General features: G+C 43.2%; 1 protein-coding gene and 1 long non-coding RNA gene across 3 annotated transcripts in view; one reads left to right on the top strand and one right to left on the bottom strand.

Annotated features, from left to right (window-relative positions):
• LOC116353923 (uncharacterized) overlaps positions 1–21,940 on the bottom strand; it is a 42,531-nt gene that overhangs the window by 4,641 nt on the left and 15,950 nt on the right. The window contains exon 2 of the long non-coding RNA XR_004203328.1: positions 17,344–17,495. This is a non-coding gene — a long non-coding RNA (uncharacterized LOC116353923). The remainder of the gene's footprint in view (positions 1–17,343; positions 17,496–21,940) is intronic.
• LOC116353922 (butyrophilin subfamily 1 member A1-like) lies at positions 1,218–21,843 on the top strand. 2 transcript variants are annotated; one of them, XM_031791669.1, is made up of 5 exons: positions 1,218–1,444; positions 11,964–12,284; positions 12,808–13,092; positions 13,209–13,333; positions 15,985–21,843. In XM_031791669.1, the coding sequence occupies exons 1-5, from the start codon at positions 1,378–1,380 to the stop codon at positions 16,069–16,071; spliced, it is 885 nt and encodes a 294-aa protein (XP_031647529.1). In that variant the 5' UTR covers positions 1,218–1,377; the 3' UTR covers positions 16,072–21,843. The 2 variants fall into 2 exon arrangements, with proteins under 2 accessions (XP_031647529.1, XP_031647528.1); XM_031791668.1 differs by having other exon boundaries at positions 11,964–12,347; positions 15,985–16,289.

Consider the following 21,940-nt stretch of genomic DNA (forward strand, 5'->3'; position numbering starts at 1 on the left):
TGTTTATCATCCTGAGGTAAATGATGGTAAGAGATGTTCTCCTGTTTGTTCTCCTGTAGATTAACACCAAAGAGATTGTGATTGGCTGGTGGTACTAAATACCTCTTACTTCTAAAAGGGGTCTGAGTACGTGCAGGTGTAACAGATGTATATGTGCTCTCCATGCGTTGTGTTTTCTCAAAATAAATCACTTCGGCCAGTGGTCCCAGTTGAGCATTTATTTCTATTGTTGTTAAATGAGAAACAGCACGTTAGTTGTGCAGGACTGAACGGTATTGATGGCTGTCGACGGCATTAATCTGTAGCACGAAGACAACTGTGTTAACAGTGGGCTTATGTGACCATTACATCGGTGTATGCTAGCTAACACACTTATTTACAGTAATCATATACCAAAGCACATCCCAGAGAGCCCCTCAATCCCTAACAGGTACCATATACCCACACATGTATATATCAGTAACGTACAGCAAACTTGTACACATTGTAAAATAGAAAACAGTATTCAGAGGGTGACCTACTCATTGCATCACATTTTCATACTGGGGAGACCTGACGCTCGCGATCTGCCCCTATCTGCAAGCGGGGCCAATCACAACACACCTATTGTCATCAGAGTTGAACTAACCAATAAGAATGCTTGAACATTAAATACACATTTCTTTCGAGGCAAGTGGAAACATAACCAACCCTGTTACACAGGTGAGAAACCAACATGTTCAGTTGAAATATCAGGATTTGGGGATTTAAATATTCCCTTAAACGCATGTTTCTAAATAAATAAAAACCGTAATTTAGACATGTCTATCTTGTGGGATTCTGTATTTTACATTATAGCCATTGCCATATATATGATTAAATATTATCTGATGTTGGCTGTGTGAAGTATCTTAGACATGTCTATCTTGTGGGATTCTGTATTTTACATTATAGCCATTACCATATATATATGATTAAATATTATCCGATGTTGGCTGTGTGAAGTATCTTAGACATGTCAATCTTCACATCGAAATCGTTGCACTGAGTTGTAGACACAAAATATAAGCCATTACAGGCTGTTGCTGAGTGATGGTGTGTGTGAGATTTAGTGATTGGCTCCCGGCCTGTAAAATAGCACGTGGTTAAACACCACTCCCTAATGCACTGGGTGTTGACCAATCATATCGAGTGGTTCCCATGACGAGTTATGCGAAATTCTTCAGCAGAGAGGGAAGGGCTGGTCGACTGCATTATACCAAGGATACAGACAGGAGAGGAAACTATAAGACAGTGTGTTTGCTGCAGCTCAGCGGTTTCACGTCAATGTATCCTGTCACGCTGATATGTTGACATGATCCTATAGTTCTACATGACTTCTGTCTTTAACCGGACAATATGAGGATTTATTCGGTCTGCATGTTATGTTCATTAATTATATCATCAACCGCAAGTGACACAGGCGGTAAGTACGTTTTCTAGCTGGTGATAATGTGGGTTTTGCAGTTGTAACGTTACTTTGTAAAACACAGGATCTGTAGAGTGGAACCGGGTTGGGTCAAACAACGAATACCAAGTCGTATAGCGGCAGAGTAAGATACCAGGTAGAGAGTGAGACATTTACTTACGTTTTTCTCTCACCACGTTTATTCTGGAAAATGTCTGTCCTCACTCTGGTAGTGTTAGTAATTGGATATGTAGACGGACGAGTCGGTCAAGGATCGATTCAGACAAGGTGGTAAATTGTATGACAAGCTACAGTTTATTCAGAGTGAAGATATCTAGAACAGCGTAATTACGGCTCTCCCGCTGGTTCGTACGGAAGCGCAGACGAAGAAGAGACCGATACAATCAGTACACCACTTATATATAGAACAGAAAGTAGGTTGATTCTGGAAGATCGGATCTTTGGATTGGTTCAGCTGGGGTGTAGTCTGTAGTCTTCCGCCATTGGCTCAGTTGTCTGTCCGTCATCGTAGAATCCTCTTCGGGTATTCAACGTTCAGCTACAACGGAGATCATGTGTGTGTGCGCTGGTTTTGGCCATTAGTGTAATGCGGGAGCTATCCTGTAGGGGACCCCACAGGCTCAACTCTGAGTTGTAGCCCCCCCCCCTTAACAATAGTCTGGTCACCTACATAAGAAATAGCATTTCTCTACAAAACCCTCTCTTCACGTCTCACCAGAGACGTGACACAACCTAACTGGATCCAGACACAAAGAGAAACTTCTCCCAAGGGGACTATGAAATAAGGCACGGTATTAAACAAAAATAGATATAGTATTACCATCATGTTCTCCATTCAATCCCACTATGTACTAAGTTGGCTACCAGCCACCCAGGAACTTACAACCCTCATTTAACAGAGCGGAGAACAACAGCTCAAAATAAAAGTAAAATGCTTGTCTATATAAGGCAACTTTTTCCCGCAGGAAAAAGTTGTGATTCCCTCTCTTCACATCTCCAAAGAGATGTGACTTAAACTTGGCAAGTCAGGCGGAATGATCCACTTGCATAACACATACATACATCCCCATAAGGCAACAGCAGATATAATGTAAACCTAAATAGGCACTCTCCTCCTCATCCTCGAATTCATGTAGGTCTTTATCCAGCAGAGGAAACATCTGGGAAGGGGAGGAAGGGTCAATGGCTCTAGAGATAACCCTAGTGGCAAGGGAACGGATGCATGGAATGCAACAGCATCCACAGAGAACTAAAATGTCAGCGAACACCGAAATGGATACCAAAATGGAGGACACCAGGGTTTTATATTTACCAAACGCACTCATCCAGGAGTCCCACATCGAGGTATCCATCCCAGAATGAGATTTCATTTTACCATTAAGCGTCCGCAGACCTTCTAGGGCTATGGTCAAGCTACCATCCGAGGCTGTGTTATTAGGGATGAAAGTACAACACTGGTCACCAAACATAGTACAAGCTCCACCTTCCTCCGCCAGTAGCATATCTACTGCAATGCGATTCTGGAATGTCATAAGAGAAGTTGCAGCCAGGCTCTCATGCTCCATACCGTTATCACGCACCTGGCTCCTGTTATCTAACAACAAAAAAACGCTTGTTCTCGCAACCCCACGCTCTGAATGTGCCCTCCCTTCTGTATTTTTCCAGCATGAGAAAGTCCCCTGGCCCTGACACTTTTAACAATGTTTCAAGTCAGCTATGTTGCATAACACTTGCATACATCAACACAAGCCAACAGCAGATAATATTCAATCATATATATGGTAATGGCTATAATGTAAAACACAGGAACCAATAATCCCTCTTTTTCACACCCCCCAGGGTGTGAACAAAAATTCAGCAATGAATCATATAACAGTCACAGAGTTTAAAATACCTTCATGTCAAAAGAGAACAGCTCATTCAAAAACAGAACATTAAAAGAAAAATTTGTGTGAAATTTAAGTCCCCCTTTTGACACCCACAAGGGTGTCACTTAGCAAAAACAGGATAACACTTTATTGTTTATTGACATGTAAGATACCGGATAAAACTTTGGTCATGGAAAACAGAGTAAAGCAAAGCAAAGCATTATTATAAACCATCTGGTCCTCTCAGCTACTCCTATCCTGCACCAGTTGGGCTTCATGCCACCCAGGGACTCAAAACCTTCACAACAGGGAGAACAAACATACTGGAAAGAAAACCCATCATAAAGATGTATAACAAGGAACTGTGGTGGTGTAAGATTTATTCTACTACCTCGCCCACAGCATACCATGGGTCATCCTCAGTCAGTCTCATCCTCCCCTGAAAGCATGCTTCAGTATCAGCATCTCCAACTGGAGCATCAAGCAAAGGCATCATCATGCCTGAAGCCTTCACCACATCTGTAACAGACTTCTTGAAACACGGTATGATGCAAGCAGCACAACACATCAATAACAAAAATAAGGGTCAGAAATCCAGTAACCACCATTCTAGTGTACTTACCAAAATCTGGCTCCCACTCAAGAGAACAGGCCAGACTCCTCCACCCCCGCCATGGTCCTCATCTCAGCAGATAGTGCATCAAGCCCACTAAGGGCCTTAGATATACTACCATCTGGACTGGTGTTATTAGGAATATACGTGCAACATTGTTCACCGAACATCTTGCATACGCCCCCCTGACTGGCAAGAAGCATATCCAAAGCAAGTCTATTCTGTCTGGCAACCCTAGATGTGGCCTCAAACTGTTCAGACATACCAGTGAGTGCATCACGGGGGTAATTAACAAAACGCTGTTGATCATAGTAGATGTAATGAATCCATGCAGTCTGTCTTGCATCCACTGTGGCTGGACCTATAATCCATCATTCCTGCCCAAGGCCTGAAGCTCATGAGGAACCCCCACCGGCACTCCCAACAGGTTAGTGTGTATGTCAACTACATCCTCTGTCCATGGAGCACTACTTCTATGTCTCCCATGGGATGGAATGTTTTCAGGTCCCCTGGATACAGAACCCAACAACTGTTCAGCAGTAACATCAACAATGGTCAGTGGAATTATCAAACTGGTCAGAGCACACGTACCTTGCCAGTCTCCTCTAAGAATGAGTCTCAGCACTCTTTTGGGTCCACAGATCCACCACACATCAGCCAGACCACTAGTTTGGTTTAGGCCTGTAACTGGCCAAGTGGAATTAATGGTTATGTTACTACTGCAATCAGCTTCAGGCAATCTCCCATAATCAATGCCATTACCTGTACCCGTGATGCAACTGTAATTGCCCCCATATGCCTCAACACCCCAAGGGGCCCGATGAGGAGGTACTGTAGGAAACACAAGGCTCAGAGGAACAGAGAGTTGAATTGGCCTCAACCAGGTAAAAACCTCTCAGAATACACAACCACCCCTCCTTTTCTCCTATAGCAAATGGGTGTGTGGCCAGAAGAGGTCTATCATGACCAATGTTTCATGTAACTCATGCAGTCCTTTCTTTTCAGGGTCTTAACTGTATACCTCATATAAGAAAGCCACAAATTGTCCCTACCAATAACACCAGTCTCAGTGCCTAATTGATCAATAGCTGAATAGTCTAACATTAATTACCTGAATGGGATTTTTAACACAGTGGTGGCAGGTTCGGTCCAGGGGTGGTAGAGGAGTGTGTCTGGCCCTGGTTCATCTGGGACCTCTGGTTTTGTCAGCACCTTAATAGAAAACACACCCATCGTGTCTGTCCCGGTCCTTTGTAGTCCGAGGGTGTAAGTGCCTGCATCAGAGAGCTTAATAGTTTTGATGGTTAGCAAGATTTCATCACCTTTACAAAGTTCAACAGTGCTCCCAGGTTTTCCCATATCATGAAAAACCTATCCACCTTTGTGGGATCCCCTATGCTATAAGGATACCCTCTCTTCCAATCCCAGAACTGTCCCAAGTCGGTTATCCTGTAATCCCCATACGGACACCCTCCCAATTTAATATAATTTCATTTATAATTTTCGTCCACTTGTTCTGTAGACATACATTCAGCATTCCACGGGTCAGAACCTGGAATCCGCTGGTACATCACCATCTATTTCCATCGATTTCTCCAGAGTCCTGGAAATAAGGCCTCATAGACAACAGCCCCATAAAACTAAAACAGTCACACAGGTGAATGTAGCCCACAATACAGTGATCATAATATTTTCCCCATTTTCTAAACATATTATCAAACCCAATTAATCAGAAGTATCCACCCCAGTGTTTTCTGTCAACCCGTGAGCCAGGGTGGTCAAACCAGCTGAGGCTTCGGGTACTGATTCATCCGGAGCTGTGTTATTTGGGATGTCACCCACGATAAGCGCCCCTTTAATTTTTCACATGTCCAATTCTCCCTTTTGTCTCCACTCAGTGACTGCTATCTACACACTCCGTTATCCTTGCTCGTCCTGGCTCCCTTCTAAAACTTCTCCTCTCTGCTCTCCAACCGTCAAGGTCTCTGCAGTGCGGGGGAGGGCTCATCTGTCTGCCTTTTCCCATGTTTCCACATTTTAACTAAATGTCCCACTGTTTGGCTTTATCTAAACTCATGGATTTTTATTTTTAGAAAAACATGTCTATGGTGGCAATTACTAAAGTCTTTATATAGGTTAAGTAAACTCCACTATAATTAAGTTACCTTAAAAAATTAAATTTAAATTTTATAAAACAGTATTACCCATGACCACAAATGTATTATTCAAATGGCACCCCCTTGTGGCTGATCAGACCACCCGAGAGAGCCATGAAATCCGGTCACGGGTTACACCATCCCCCCACATTCGTGTTCCATACCATATTAGACATATTAAAGAACCCTTTATCCTTAAAATAAAATAAAAATCACTTGTGTAATTAAAACTCATAAAATAAAAACTCATAAAGGTTCCATATGTGAGCGTGCCTCTTTAAAATATCATGTCTCTGGGAACATGGAAATCCCCTTAACCCAAACATTTACTACAAAAACAAAACCTAATAATTATCATAATCCCCTCAAACTCAAATAATTTGTCTCGATGTTTCATGTCTTATTCGTGTTTCTCCAAATTTTCTCCCAAAAATACTTCTTAAATACCCAGCCATTAGACAGACACACACAACTGTGATAAATGTGCACTGTCCCTTTAACATAAAAACCTCAGCCTGCAATCCACTCTGCGGGCCTTTCATTGTTCTCCATAATGAAAACAGATTCTAATGTTAGTATACCTTGACCTCCTGTTTAATTTCAATGATGTTATCTGAACAATCAAACCAAAATCAATACCCGGGAAGTACTTGTGTAAATGAATTAAAATAACTAAATAATTTGGTTAGAACACCACTCCCGTCTTACATCGACCACACCCTTCGCCCCGTACCTAGTGTACAGCTTATCTATTACTCAGTGGCTCAATTAATGTTTAACGTAAGTATGTTCAGATGTTGATTATGTAATTCTACAACATTAGTATAGTTCAAACCTCATAATATAAATCCGCAAAAAGAATTTTACGTTAATAGAGTTTAACACTCTTTCCAACAGTCATGCACCCCCCTCAATATTCTATGATATAACTCTCATCAGCAAGCCTGCGACTTTTTCAACATTCTCACCGGTTCCAGCTCCAACTGAAACACCTCATGTACCACACTCGCTTTGTCCCCGACCTCATTCATATCGATATTAGTCCCCGACTGAATATCAAGCGTGTTTCATGCACAGGATTTGATTCTTGCAAATCTTCATTTACGCCAGTAAGCAGACCAGTGGGAGACGCAATGGCCCCGCCTTCTGTTCATTCTCTGTTTGGTCCCTTGGTTCTTAAATACATGGCTTTTATTTCTTTCAACTTCCTTGTCTCTGGCCTCCTGCTACGTCCCTCTCAACTCACATTCCATTGTTTTCAGCTGGGCCCCTGTTGGCGGCCACCCCCCTAGATAACCTGCTTGTGTCCATCTTAACTTCAATCCCTCCCAAACTTTCTTTATAGGCGTCCATCGTTCCTTTCCCCCTGATCTATATTCAATTTTTTGTTCTAGGAACTCATTAAACCTCAGCTTTGGAGTATTGGGAGTCGCCATTGTGAATTTGCTTTAAACGTAATTTAATTTAATTCAATCGGAATTTAATCGTAGTTTTAATCGAAATTCTCTCCTTCTATCTGAATATAGTTAGCATATACTTCGCCCGACGTTGATTAGTACCCACGATGTATTCGAAGAGACACTATTGCTCGTGCTCTGCCTTATCTCAGAGCTTCTCCTTCGTATATTCAGGTTGAGAAAAACCGCATGGGTTTGTATAGCATTATGGAGCGCACAACCAAGGGATCTATTCGACTATTTAGTCTCAATATTTAAATATTATATTCAGATATTATTTCAATTATACATCAGTCATTTCATTCCTGATTATACATTTATACATGTACCTATTAACATAGGTACATAGGTACAATATAGAAGTTTCGGATTTATCCAATATCCCTTATTATAATTCTCTCTCTCTCCCTCTATCTAACCACCAACAACCTTAATGGAAACAATTACAACCACATTGCATTTTAACATAACATAACATAAACAGTTACAAATAGACAAAACAAGACAAAACAGCACGTTACATCTCTGACCCCTGAAAGCCGATCCTTATCAGTGAATTTCTATCAGACTGAGCCGTACCGGACCACAGGATAAAATTACAATTTATCCCCCTCGGCGCCAGATTTGAAGAATAGTAATTAGCTATCCCCTACTGATCTCTATTCCTGATCCCTATCGAGCTGACCCCTATCAGAATTATTACACATGTCCGACCCCTATCGGTGAATCTCTATCAGACTGAGCCGTACCGGGTCACGGGATAAAATTACAATTTATCCCCTCGGTGCCAGATTTGAAGAATAGTAATTAGCTATCCCCTACTGATCTCTATTCCCGACCCCTATCGGAACTATCACACATGTCCGACCCCTATCGGTGAATCTCTATCAGACTGAGCCGTACCGGGCCACAGGATAAAATTACAATTTATCCCCCTCGGCGCCAGATTTGAAGAATAGTAATTAGCTATCCCCTACTGATCTCTATTCCCGACCCCTATCGGAACTATCACACATGTCCGACCCCTATCGGTGAATCTCTATCAGACTGAGCCGTACCGGGTCACGGGATAAAATTACAATTTATCCCCCTCGGCGCCAGATTTGAAGAATAGTAATTAGCTATCCCCTACTGATCTCTATTCCCGACCCCTATCGGAACTATCAAAGACAAAACAGTGATCACTCATCATTGAAAGCTAGCAGACTGTGCTGACCGGACTGATATCTCATCAATGATTTAAATCACACCGGCCGTCGCCGGTTCGTTACTACATATGTTCACATACACTGTTATTTCGACTCGTCAGCAAATTATAAATTTACACAAGAATTCATACTTACTCGGAAAAACTGATAAAAATTTGGACAGACTATTCGACAATATGCAAAGTTTGATTTAACAGGCTTTTGCTTACCTTATTTTTTTTATGGTGCACCTTGAAATCAGTTTTCCGAGTTGAGCAGAATTGTTGCCCTCCCCCGAAAGTCTTCACCCGTCTTTCTTATTTATTTAATGAATCGTCCTTTCCCCAACTCGCCTTCTCCACACCCAAATCAACTCACTTCGACTGGATCGTTAGTAAACTATACTCTGCTACCATTTCTGTTAGTAATTGGATATGTAGACGGACGAGTCGGTCAAGGATCGATTCAGACAAGGTGGTAAATTGTATGACAAGCTACAGTTTATTCAGAGTGAAGATATCTAGAACAGCGTAATTACGGCTCTCCCGCTGGTTCGTACGGAAGCGCAGACGAAGAAGAGGCCGTTACAATCAGTACACCACTATTATATAGAAAAGAAAGTAGGTTGATTCTGGAAGATCGGATCTTTGGATTGGTTCAGCTGGGGTGTAGTCTGTAGTCTTCCGCCATTGGCTCAGTAGTCTGTCCGTCATCGTAGAATCCTCTTCGGGCATTCAACGTTCAGCTACAACGGAGATCATGTGTGTGTGCGCTGGTTTTGGCCATTAGTGTAATGCGGGAGCTATCCTGTAGGGGACCCCACAGGCTCAACTCTGAGTTGTAGCCCCCCCTTAACAATAGTTTGGTCACCTACATAAGAATTAGCATTTCTCTACACTAGTCACCTTTAGGCGAAATTCACCGCGTTGAATCCAAGATGGGTGACCAACGTGATTCCTGTAGATCCGATGAGAAAAGTTGAGGGGGGGGGGGGCTGTTTTGGATCACTACTGTCTGTACCCAAGACTGGTGAACAGTACTGTCTGTACCCAAGACTGGTGAACAGTACTGTCTGTACCCAAGACTGGTGAGCAGAACTGTCTGTACCCAAGACTGGTGAACAGTACTGTCTGTACCCAAGACTGGTGAACAGTACTGTCTGTACCCAAGGCTCAGCCAATCGGTCACATAACAAGAATGCAGCAAGCGATTGAAGAGAGAAGAGACAACCGATTGGCTATTTACAGAATAAGTGTTGGCTCAGGAAAGACAGTTCACCATTTACAGCGTCCCTGAACGATAACGAATAGGGAGGTGAGAAGCCTGACCACATATGGAAGGCCAAGAGGTTCAAATTGTCTTCCCCAGAACATGTCTTAACACTTGTAATTATCATTTTCACTTCATTTTTTCAAGTGTCAAATGTCATTTTTTTGTACAGTGATTTTTTCCCTCCCCCACGTGTCCAGTGTGTTTTTACAGGAGATTTGAACACGTGTTATGGGCATTTTACACACGTTCATTACACCTGTCCAGCCTATTGGGGAAGGAATGGCGTTTTTGTCGTTTTTGTCGTTGTTTTTATTTGGTACCTTTTTAAAACAATGTTTTAAACATTTATGTATTGACAAAAGCGCACAGCTTCATAATTCATCGAGGTAATTTTGGTATCCATCATTTTTATTTAACCAGGTAGGCTAGTAGAGAACACCTTTATTTAACCAGGTAGGCTAGTAGAGAACACCTTTATTTAACCAGGTAGGCTAGTAGAGAACACCTTTATTTAACCAGGTAGGCTAGTAGAGAACACCTTTATTTAACCAGGTAGGCTAGTTGAGAACACCTTTATTTAACCAGGTAGGCTAGTTGAGAACATCTTTATTTGACAATACATTTCACATGCTGTTGTGCAAATGGAATAGACAACAGGTGGAAATTATAGGCAATTAGCAAGACACCCCCAATAAAGGAGTGGTTCTGCAGGTGGGGACCACAGACCACTTCTCAGTTCCTATGCTTCCTGGCTGATGTTTTGGTCACTTTTGAATGCTGGCGGTGCTTTCACTCTAGTGGTAGCATGAGACGGAGTCTACAACCCACACAAGTGGCTCAGGTAGTGCAGCTCATCCAGGATGGCACATCAATGAAAGCTGTGGCAAGAAGGTTTGCTGTGTCTGTCAGCGTAGTGTCCAGAGCATGGAGGCGCTACCAGGAGACAGGCCAGTACATCAGGAGATGTGGAGGAGGCCGTAGGAGGGCAACAACCCAGCAGCAGGACCACTACCTCCGCCTTTGTGCAAGGGGGAGCAGGAGGAGCACTGCCAGAGCCCTGCAAAATGACAAATGTGTCTGTTTCTGACCATTTGAGCAGACTCCATGAGGGTGGTATGAGGGCCCGCCTTACAGCCCAACACCGTGCAGGACGTTTGAAATTTGCCAGAGAACACCAAGATTGGCAAATCACCACTGGCGCCCTGTGCTCTTCACAGATGAAAGCAGGTTCACACTGAGCACATGTGACAGAGTCTGGAGACGCCGTGGAGAACGTTCTGCTGCCTGCAACATCCTCCAGCATGACCGGTTTGGCGGTGGGTCAGTCATGGTGTGGGGTGGCATTTCTTTGGGGGACCGCACAGCCCTCCATGTGCTTGCCAGAGGTAGCCTGACTGCCATTAGGTACCGAGATGAGATCACATGGAGTGAAAACAGTCAGTCAGAATAACGTACTTAATATTTACCCAGAAATGATTTGATCTTCAGATTGGACCTTTTAAAAGTGTCTCCTGAGGTCGCCTAGCATCATGTGAAAGCTCTCACTAAAGAGAGATCAGCTGTCTGTGGAAACGCAGCCCTTTTCATATCTGTGATTGATTCAAACACCTCCGATCAACTCATCAATAAACAGATTGTTCTAACTGATCCCTACTATTTAGTGAGACGCTTTATTGAATTGTGTATGTGAGTAAAGTTCACATTTGTAGGACTGATGTTAGTCAATGTTCATAGACCATTTCATGTTTCAAATGACCTTAGCTGTTGTGGGAGTCACTATCCACCTGCTCAACATTCAGTAGGCATATGTCTTGCTTTGTCTCAAAGTATATCGAACTGCTTTGCTTTATCTTGGCCAGGTCGCAATTGTAAATGAGAACTTGTTCTCAACTTACCTACCTGGTTAAATAAAGGTGAAATAAATAAAAAATATGAATCTGTAATCTGTTTTTCTCACGGATAGTTCAACCCATTGTGGCCTTAGTTGGTGATGACGTCATCCTGCCTTGCACCCTGAGAGACACCGTCAGTGCTGTGTATCAGTCAGTAGAGTGGCAGAGACCGGACCTAAAACCAAAAGAGGTCCATCTTTACAGAGATGAGAAGGACGATCTTGTGCTCCAGAATCCAGTCTTCAGGGGAAGGACGTCACTGTTTAAAGAAGAACTAGAGAACGGCAACACTAGTTTAAAGTTGACCAGAGTGAAACTCTCTGATGCTGGTAACTACACCTGTTACATTCCACTGCTGAACCACCAGAAAACCATCATTCAACTCCTTGTTGGTGAGTCAACACACCTGCTGACCACCCAAACCCCCTTAAGAGACAGATCTCATGAAATCAGGGGTGAGTTCAATGTGAAGTCCATTGCATGATGAGTATTAGTTCCATACTGTAGATTGGTTAGACTACATACTTACCTTAACCCAAGTCCATGTACAATGCTGTGATCAATTGTTAGTTCCTCTTTTAATTTAAAGGTCCAAGAATATCAACAAACCCTTGTGTTATATTTAAGCAATAAGGCCTGAGGGGGTGTGGTATATGGCCGATATCACGGCTATGGCCTGTCCTTATGCACGATACAGCCATTATCCGGGGTATATCGGCCATATACTACTAACCCTGAGTTGCCTTATTGCTATTGTAAACTGGTTACCAAGGTAACAGGACAGTTCAGCCCTGAATGCTGATTGGCTGAAAGCTGTGGTATATGGTCTGATATCACAAACATTATAAACTAGGTGGTTTGAGCCCTGAATGCTGATTTGGCTGAAAGCCGTGGTATATCTGTGTACCTGTATAGGTGCTGTGTCCAGACCAGTTATCATCATTGAGGGAATGGAAGGCGATGAGGTGGTCCTGCGGTGTGAGGCTGAAGGCTGCTACCCAGAGCCTGTCATGGAGTGGTGTGACGCTCAGGGACGTGTCCTCCCTGCTGCTGGACCTACAGAGACGTCCAGAGACCGTGAAGGCTGCTACACTGTGACAAGCCATGTCATCGTCCCGAAGTCTGACAACAACACCTTCACCTGTCGCGTTCAACAGTTGGAGATCAAACACATGAAGGAGAGACAGGTTCATGTTCCAGGTGAGAGTTTTGGATATTTGAATGAAGGCACTATCTGTAAAGTAAATCCTGTTTAAAAGTCATTTAATGTGTAATAAGCATTAGGTATTGTAATAATTCTACTTCCTGTGTTTCAGATCAAATGTTTCCTAAGACCTGCTGGCTGACAGTTCCTGTCACAGTTCTTGTAGCAGTTCTTGTTGAAGCTGTAGCTGGAGGTCTCTACCTGTTGATGAAAAAATGGATATTGACCTTCAGAAAGGTAAGTCACACTTCCTGGTGTGGTAGTGTTATGGGGTGGAGTTACTTCCTGGTGTGGTAGTGTTCTGTGGTGGAGTTACTTCCTGGTGTGGTAGTGTTACTTCCTGGTGTGGTCGTGTTATGTGGGTGGAGCTACTACTTTAACGCCTGAAGGTACCATGTTCATCTGTACAAACAATAGTACACACACAATATAAACACCATTGGACCACGCAGCCGTCATACCGCTCACGAAGGAGACGCGTTCTGTCTCCTAGAGATGAACGTACTTTGGTGCGAAAAGTGCAAATCATGAGTACAACCACCACTGTAGCTGGAATGAATGAATACAACCACCACTGTAGCTGGAATGAATGAATACAACCACCACTGTAGCTGGAATGAATGAATACAACCACCACTGTAGCTGGAATGAATGAATACAACCACCACTGTAGCTGGAATGAATGAATACAACCACCACTGTAGCTGGAATGAATGAATACAACCGCCGCTGTAGCTGGAATGAATGAATACAACCGCCACTGTAGCTGGAATGAATGAGTACAACCGCCACTGTAGCTGGAATGAATGAGTACAACCGCCACTGTAGCTGGAATGAATGAGTACAACCGCCACTGTAGCTGGAATGAATGAGTACAACCGCCACTGTAGCTGGAATGAATGAGTACAACCGCTACTGTAGCTGGAATGAATGAGTACAACCGCCACTGTAGCTGGAATGAATGAATGAGTACAACCGCCACTGTAGCTGGAATGAATGAATGAGTACAACCGCCACTGTAGCTGGAATGAATGAATGAGTACAACCGCCACTGTAGCTGGAATGAATGAATGAGTACAACCGCCACTGTAGCTGGAATGAATGAATGAGTACAACCGCCACTGTAGCTGGAATGAATGAATGAGTACAACCGCCACTGTAGCTGGAATGAATGAATGAGTACAACCGCCACTGTAGCTGGAATGAATGAATGAGTACAACCGCCACTGTTGCTGGAATGAATGAATGAGTACAACCGCCACTGTAGCTGGAATGAATGAATGAGTACAACCGCCACTGTAGCTGGAATGAATGAATGAGTACAACCGCCACTGTAGCTGGAATGAATGAATGAGTACAACCGCCACTGTAGCTGGAATGAATGAATGAGTACAACCGCCACTGTAGCTGGAATGAATGAATGAATGAGTACAACCGCCACTGTAGCTGGAATGAATGAATGAGTACAACCGCCACTGTAGCTGGAATGAATGAATGAGTACAACCGCCACTGTAGCTGGAATGAATGAATGAGTACAACCGCCACTAGCTGGAATGAATGAATGAGTACAACCACCACTGTAGCTTGAATGAATGAGTACAACCACCACTGTAGCTGGAATGAATGAATGAATGAATACAACCACCACTGTAGCTGTAATGAATGAGTACAACCACCACTGTAGCTGTAATGAATGAGTACAACCACCACTGTAGCTGTAATGAATGAGTACAACCACCACTGTAGCTGTAATGAATGAGTACAACCACCACTGTAGCTGTAATGAATGAGTACAACCGCCACTGTAGCTGTAATGAATGAATGAGTACAACCGCCACTGTAGCTGGAATGAATGAATGAGTACAACCGCCACTGTAGCTGGAATGAATGAATGAGTACAACCGCCACTGTAGCTGGAATGAATGAATGAATGAATGAGTACAACCGCCACTGTAGCTGGAATGAATGAATGAATGAATGAGTACAACCGCCACTGTAGCTGGAATGAATGAATGAATGAATGAGTACAACCGCCACTGTAGCTGGAATGAATGAATGAATGAATGAGTACAACCGCCACTGTAGCTGGAATGAATGAATGAATGAATGAGTACAACCGCCACTGTAGCTGGAATGAATGAATGAATGAATGAATGAGTACAACCGCCACTGTAGCTGGAATGAATGAATGAATGAATGAATGAATGAATGAGTACAACCGCCACTGTAGCTGGAATGAATGAATGAGTACAACCGCCACTGTAGCTGGAATGAATGAATGAGTACAACCGCCACTGTAGCTGGAATGAATGAATGAGTACAACCGCCACTGTAGCTGGAATGAATGAATGAGTGCAACCGCCACTGTAGCTGGAATGAATGAGTACAACCGCCACTGTAGCTGGAATGAATGAGTACAACCGCCACTGTAGCTGGAATGAATGAATGAGTACAACCGCCACTGTAGCTGGAATGAATGAATGAGTACAACCGCCACTGTAGCTGGAATGAATGAATGAATACAACCGCCACTGTAGCTGGAATGAATGAATGAATACAACCACCACTGTAGCTGTAATGAATGAGTACAACCACCACTGTAGCTGTAATGAATGAGTACAACCACCACTGTAGCTGTAATGAATGAGTACAACCACCACTGTAGCTGTAATGAATGAGTACAACCACCACTGTAGCTGTAATGAATGAGTACAACCACCACTGTAGCTGGAATGAATGAGTACAACCACCACTGTAGCTGTAATGAATGAGTACAACCACCACTGTAGCTGGAATGAATGAGGACAGGTGACTGTTAGTTGACTGTTCATGTGAGGTTCTATTAGACAGTTCTGTTCTAATCCTGTCTCCCATCCCGTTTAAACAGGAGGCGTGGACGTCATTAATGAAGAACAAGGAGACGACGAAGAATGAGGAAGATGAGGCCAGTGTTCTCAGTCTGTCATCGGTTTAAATGTGAAATGATCTATAATAATAGTATTATGTGCCATTTAACAGACATGTTTGGATGGTCCCAGGAATCAAACCCACTATCCTGGAGTTACAAGGACCTTACCTATGACTACATTTCGTTGTATCCAATTGTTAGTATTTACTATCTTGTCTCATCGCTACATCTCCCGTACGGGCTCGGGAGAGACTAAGGTCGAAAGCCATGCATCCTCCGAAACACAACCCAACCAAGCCGCACTGCTTCTTAACACAGCGCGCCTCCAACCCGGAAGCCAGCTGCACCAATGTGTCGGAGGAAACACCGTGCACCTGGCGACCTGGACAGCGCGCACTGCGCCCGGCCCACCACAGGAGTCGCCAGTGCGCGTTGAGACAAGGATATCCCTACCGGCCAAACCCTCCCTAACCCGGACGACGCTGGGCCCATTGTGCGTCGCCCCATGGCGGCCGGCTTTGACAGAGCCTGGGCGGAACCCAGGGTCTCTGGTGGCACAGCTAGCACTGCGATGCCTTAGACTACTGCGCCACCCTGGAGGCCCCCTATGTGCCATTTAACAGACATGTTTGGATGGTCCCAGGAATCAAACCCACTATCCTGGAGTTACAAGGACCTTAACTATGACTATATAGGAATATGCATATATTTACATTTTAGTCATTTAGCAGACGCTCTTATCCAGAGCAACTTACAGGAACAATTAGGGTTAAGTGCCTTGCTCAAGGGTACATTGGCAGACTTTTCATCTTGTTGGTTCAGGGATTTGAACTAGTGACATTGGTTACTGGCCCCACGCTCTTAACCATTAGTCTACCTGCCACTCCATATATGGCACTAGTCTACCTGCCACTCCATATATGGCACTAGTCTACCTGCCACTCCATATATAGCACTAGTCTACCTGCCACTCCATATATAGCACTAGTCTACCTGCCACTCCATATATAGCACTAGTCTACCTGCCACTCCATATATGGCACTAGTCTACCTGCCACTCCATATATAGCACTGTGTCAGAAGCATTAGTTCTTTATATCAGACATCTTTGGTGTAGTTTATGTAGTCTGTAATAGGTGCTGATTTATTTGACAGGGACAATGCATATAGTGAAAGGACCAGCTATTGCATACAGAAGCAATCAATGCCTGGCTGAGTTGGTGAGAGACTTCTGTATTGTCGGGGTCGCGACAGAGGTCACACGTAGGGAGTTGCAGAAGGGACAGTCTTATCAGGCTCTTCTCAGGTACTAAGATTTGTCTCTGGGGTCGTAATGACCTTTAACTGTGCCAGTAATCTGGAGGCTGAGTTGGTGAGAGACTTCTGTATTGTCGGGGTCGCGACAGAGGTCACACGTAGGGAGTTGCAGAAGGGACAGTCTTATCAGGCTCTTCTCAGGTACTAAGATTTGTCTCTGGGGTCGTAATGACCTTTATCTGCCAAAATCACCAGGTGCTCTTCTCTATTACCTTAAAGGTAGACTAGAGAAGAATGGGAGAAACTCCCCAAATACAGGTGTGCCAAGCTTGTAGCGTCATACCCAGGAAGACTCAAGTCTGTAAACGCTGCCAAACGAAGTACTGAGTAAAGGGTCTGAATACTTTTGGAAATGTGATTTCTATTTTTTTTTGCAAAAATGTCTAAAACCTGTTTTTGCTTTGTCATTATGGGGAATTGTGTGTAGATTGAAGAAAAAAAAAACGATTTAATCCATTTTAGAATAAGGTTATAAATGTCAAAAATGTGGGAAAAGTCAAGGGGTCTAAATACTTTCTGAATGCAGCAGGGGGATTCGATCCAGCAACCTTTCGTTTACTGGCCCAACGCTTTTCTCGAGGCGACCTGCCGCCTCATGGCTCTATGTAGTAAGGTGTTCGCAATGGGCTTATATGATAAACTTAGCACACAATATATACAGCTAGCAAAAGGTAATAACTTAGCACGCTAGGCTAGCAGGCTGAATATATAGCAATAATAAAACCAGCACCATTAGTGGTAGGGAGTTAGCATGCTGTGTGGCTAACAATGCTAATATGTAAACAGACAGCCATCTTGGTAGAGGTTCGTATGAGGAAGTGACCGGGTGTGATGACTTCACCGATCGGCCATACTGGTTGTGTAAGAATGATCGCCTGGTAGCCATCTTAGACACAACCACCAATGGAAGGCCTGAATACTGTTCTGTACCCAGAACTATGCCAAGAGGATAGATAAACAGGATAAGCAGTATGGATAGTAACCATACATGAATTACTGGCATATAAACACTGGTTAAGGCATGTATTACAGAAGCACGTCTGTTGTAGATATCTTCTCTGTAACGCTTTATGCACTGCGCTGACATGCATGATTGTTGATCATGTTCAGAAGAAGGCAATTAAATAGTCTACTGTACACAGCGCACCACAGCAGCCTCAACTCTGACAGCTGTGTAGCTGCTGGTCAAGTCCTTCAGAGACTTTATCACTCAGGATGGACCTTTTCTCTGCTACTGTTTTTACCATGTAATGTAAAACATCACCCTATATACCCTAGAACAATAGTGTATTTACCTAGTCGGCTTGTTGTCGTGTGTTGGAGGAATATTCCTCTTGAGATGCATTCACGTTGCAATATGTAGCGTAGAGAAATGTATTCTGATGAGCAGTCAAAGCACAACAACTCATAATGAAGGAGAGCAGTTTTTACAGATCTAGAAGCACAACAACTCATAATGAAGGAGAGCAGTTTTTACAGATCTAGAAGCACAACAACTCATAATGAAGGAGAGCAGTTTTTACAGATCTAGAAGCACAACAACTCATAATGAAGGAGAGCAGTTTTTACAGATCTAGAAGCACAACAACTCATAATGAAGGAGAGCAGTTTTTACAGATCTAGAAGCACAACAACTCATAATGAAGGAGAGCAGTTTTTACAGATCTAGAAGCACAACAACTCATAATGAAGGAGAGCAGTTTTTACAGATCTAGAAGCACAACAACTCATAAATGACTCATAATGAAGGAGAGCAGTTTTTACGGATCTAGAAGCAAAACAACTCATAATGAAGGAGAGCAGTTTTTACGGATCTAGAAGCACAAGCATTTCGCTACACTCGCAATAATATCTGCTATCCACGTGTGTGACCAATACAATTTGATCTGCAATGTATGTGAGGCCTTTGAGACATCATACTAGATATGTTGACTTGCTGGTCAAGGGAAATGCAAGTGTTACTTCTTTGAGTTGCTGAGTCAGAGGCCTGAATACTGAATACTTGTGGGATATTAATGAATGTGAACTCAGCAACCGTAATTCCAGAACAGTCCCACTGTTGTAATGGTGTGATGTGTGTCTTCTGACAGACTCTATGCTGAGTAAAGTCATGTTTTTATCCTAAAACGTTTTTCTACCAGAACCAAAGTGTGTCTCTGAAAACCTATTTAAATCAGTCTGTCCTGACTCAGCTCAACAGTCTCCAGTCTACCAACTGGTCTCTAATAACTATTTAAATCAGTCTGTCCTGACTCAGCTCAACAGTCTCCAGTCCACCAACTGGTCTCTGTAATAACTATTTAAATCAGTCTGTCCTGACTCAGCTCAACAGTCTCCAGTCTACCAACTGGTCTCTGTAACTTCATCTTTGTCTCTGTGGTGTACAGTCTTCAGGTGATGATGGGGGTATTGAATCATCTCTCTACTCTCCTCCTTCTCTCTCTCCTTCCTCCTGCTCTCTCTGAGTAAAGTCATGTTTTGTCCACCTCTTTAGTGAACAGCTCTTTTTTCAATAGGGGACCACTGCTCTTTTTTTCTAAATCAGCCTTTGGATTCCTTGCACCTTGCGTTTGGAACGATCTACAATGCACTTAAATGGGAGGCATTGGTGTCTCTGGGGCATTTGACAGTTGTTAGGGGACCTTTTTATTGAAGAATGTATTTTTCTGTGATCGTGTTTTTCATGTATTTTAATGTGTAGTTTGTATTGTATTGTCACCTGGAAAAGAGACCTGTCAGCATTAACTTCCTGTCAAAATAAATGTTTTAGGTGAACGGAGACAAATGATCCGGCTCACAGAAGACTGCCCATCACTACACAACAGAGGGGATATTACCATATTTTATCATATAAATGGAGAAAAAAAACATTACTTTTTTGAGTGAATAATAATTAGTCATTATTTATAATAATACCAATCAGGAAGTGTCCAATTTTTTGAGATGAACTGAACTGTAGTCTAAACGAGATACACACTGAGCTGTTGTCTAAATGAGATACACACTGAGCTGTTGTCTAAATGAGATACACACTGAGCTGTTGTCTAAACGAGATACACACTGAGCTGTTGTCTAAACGAGATACACACTGAGCTGTTGTCTAAATGAGATACACTGAGCTCTTGTCTAAATGAGATACACACTGAGCTGTAGTCTAAACGAGATACACACTGAGCTGTTGTCTAAATGAGATACACACTGAGCTCTTGTCTAAATGAGATACACACTGAGCTGTAGTCTAAACGAGATACACACTGAGCTGTTGTCTAAACGAGATACACACTGAGCTGTTGTCTAAATGAGATACACACTGAGCTGTAGTCTAAACGAGATACACACTGAGCATCAATGCCCCCTACAATAGGGGCTGTTACTGCATCAATGCCCCCTACAATAGGGACTGTTACTGCATCAATGCCAGCTACAATAGGGGCTGTTACTGCATCAATGCCCCCTACAATAGGGACTGTTACTGCATCAATGCCCCCTACAATAGGGACTGTTACTGCATCAATGCCCCCTACAATAGGGACTGTTACTGCATCAATGCCCCCTACAATAGGGACTGTTACTGCATCAATGCCCCCTACAATAGGGACTGTTATTGCATCAATGCCCCCTACAATAGGGACTGTTACTGCATCAATGCCCCCTACAATAGGGACTGTTACTGCATCAATGCCCCCTACAATAGGGACTGTTACTGCATCAATGCCCCCTACAATAGGGACTGCTACTGCATCAATGCCCCCTACAATAGGGACTGTTACTGCATCAATGCGCCCTACAATAGGGGCTGTTACTGCATCAATGCCCCCTACAATAGGGACTGTTACTGCATCAATGCCCCCTACAATAGGGACTGTTACTGCATCAATGCCCCCTACAACAGGGACTGTTACTGCATCAATGCCCCCTACAATAGGGACTGTTACTGCATCAATGCCCCCTACAATAGGGACTGTTACTGCATCAATGCCAGCTACAATAGGGACTGTTACTGCATCAATGCCCCCTACAATAGGACGCCCTGGAGGTTTTGTAACATTCTTGTGTAATTTCGGCAAAATCTAGAAGGTGGCAATTTCAGGGTGTTGAACGGTGATTTGACCAGAACTTAAATACCCATCTAGGACAGTAAGGATAGTATTCTGAAATTGGGAGGTGGGTCACTTCTGAGTTTCTTGTAAAAGGTGTTGTCAAGCAGCTGTCTATGACCCTCATTTACATAAACTGTCCTATCCATGAGTACAACTGATCCGCCCTTATCAGCAGGGAGGGTAAGGACCGACTATCGGATTGTTTAATCAAGCAAAGCTTGTTTATCATCCTGAGGTAAATGATGGTAAGAGATGTTCTCCTGTTTGTTCTCCTGTAGATTAACACCAAAGAGATTGTGATTGGCTGGTGGTACTAAATACCTCTTACTTCTAAAAGGGGTCTGAGTACGTGCAGGTGTAACAGATGTATATGTGCTCTCCATGCGTTGTGTTTTCTCAAAATAAATCACTTCGGCCAGTGGTCCCAGTTGAGCATTTATTTCTATTGTTGTTAAATGAGAAACAGCACGTTAGTTGTGCAGGACTGAACGGTATTGATGGCTGTCGACGGCATTAAT

The sequence above is a fragment of the Oncorhynchus kisutch genome, linkage group LG16, assembly GCF_002021735.2.
Source record: "Oncorhynchus kisutch isolate 150728-3 linkage group LG16, Okis_V2, whole genome shotgun sequence".
NCBI classification, from domain to species: Eukaryota; Metazoa; Chordata; class Actinopteri; order Salmoniformes; family Salmonidae; genus Oncorhynchus; species Oncorhynchus kisutch.

What these genes read in the sequence shown, in the direction of transcription:
- LOC116353922 (XM_031791668.1), top strand. Translation starts at nt 1,378, where the DNA reads ATGAGGATTTATTCGGTCTGCATGTTATGTTCATTAATTATATCATCA. An exon ending in GAGACAGGTTCATGTTCCAG is followed by an intron (nt 13,093 to 13,208) that starts GTGAGAGTTTTG and finishes CCTGTGTTTCAG; the next exon opens with ATCAAATGTTTCCTAAGACC. An exon ending in GGATATTGACCTTCAGAAAG is followed by an intron (nt 13,334 to 15,984) that starts GTAAGTCACACT and finishes CCGTTTAAACAG; the next exon opens with GAGGCGTGGACGTCATTAAT.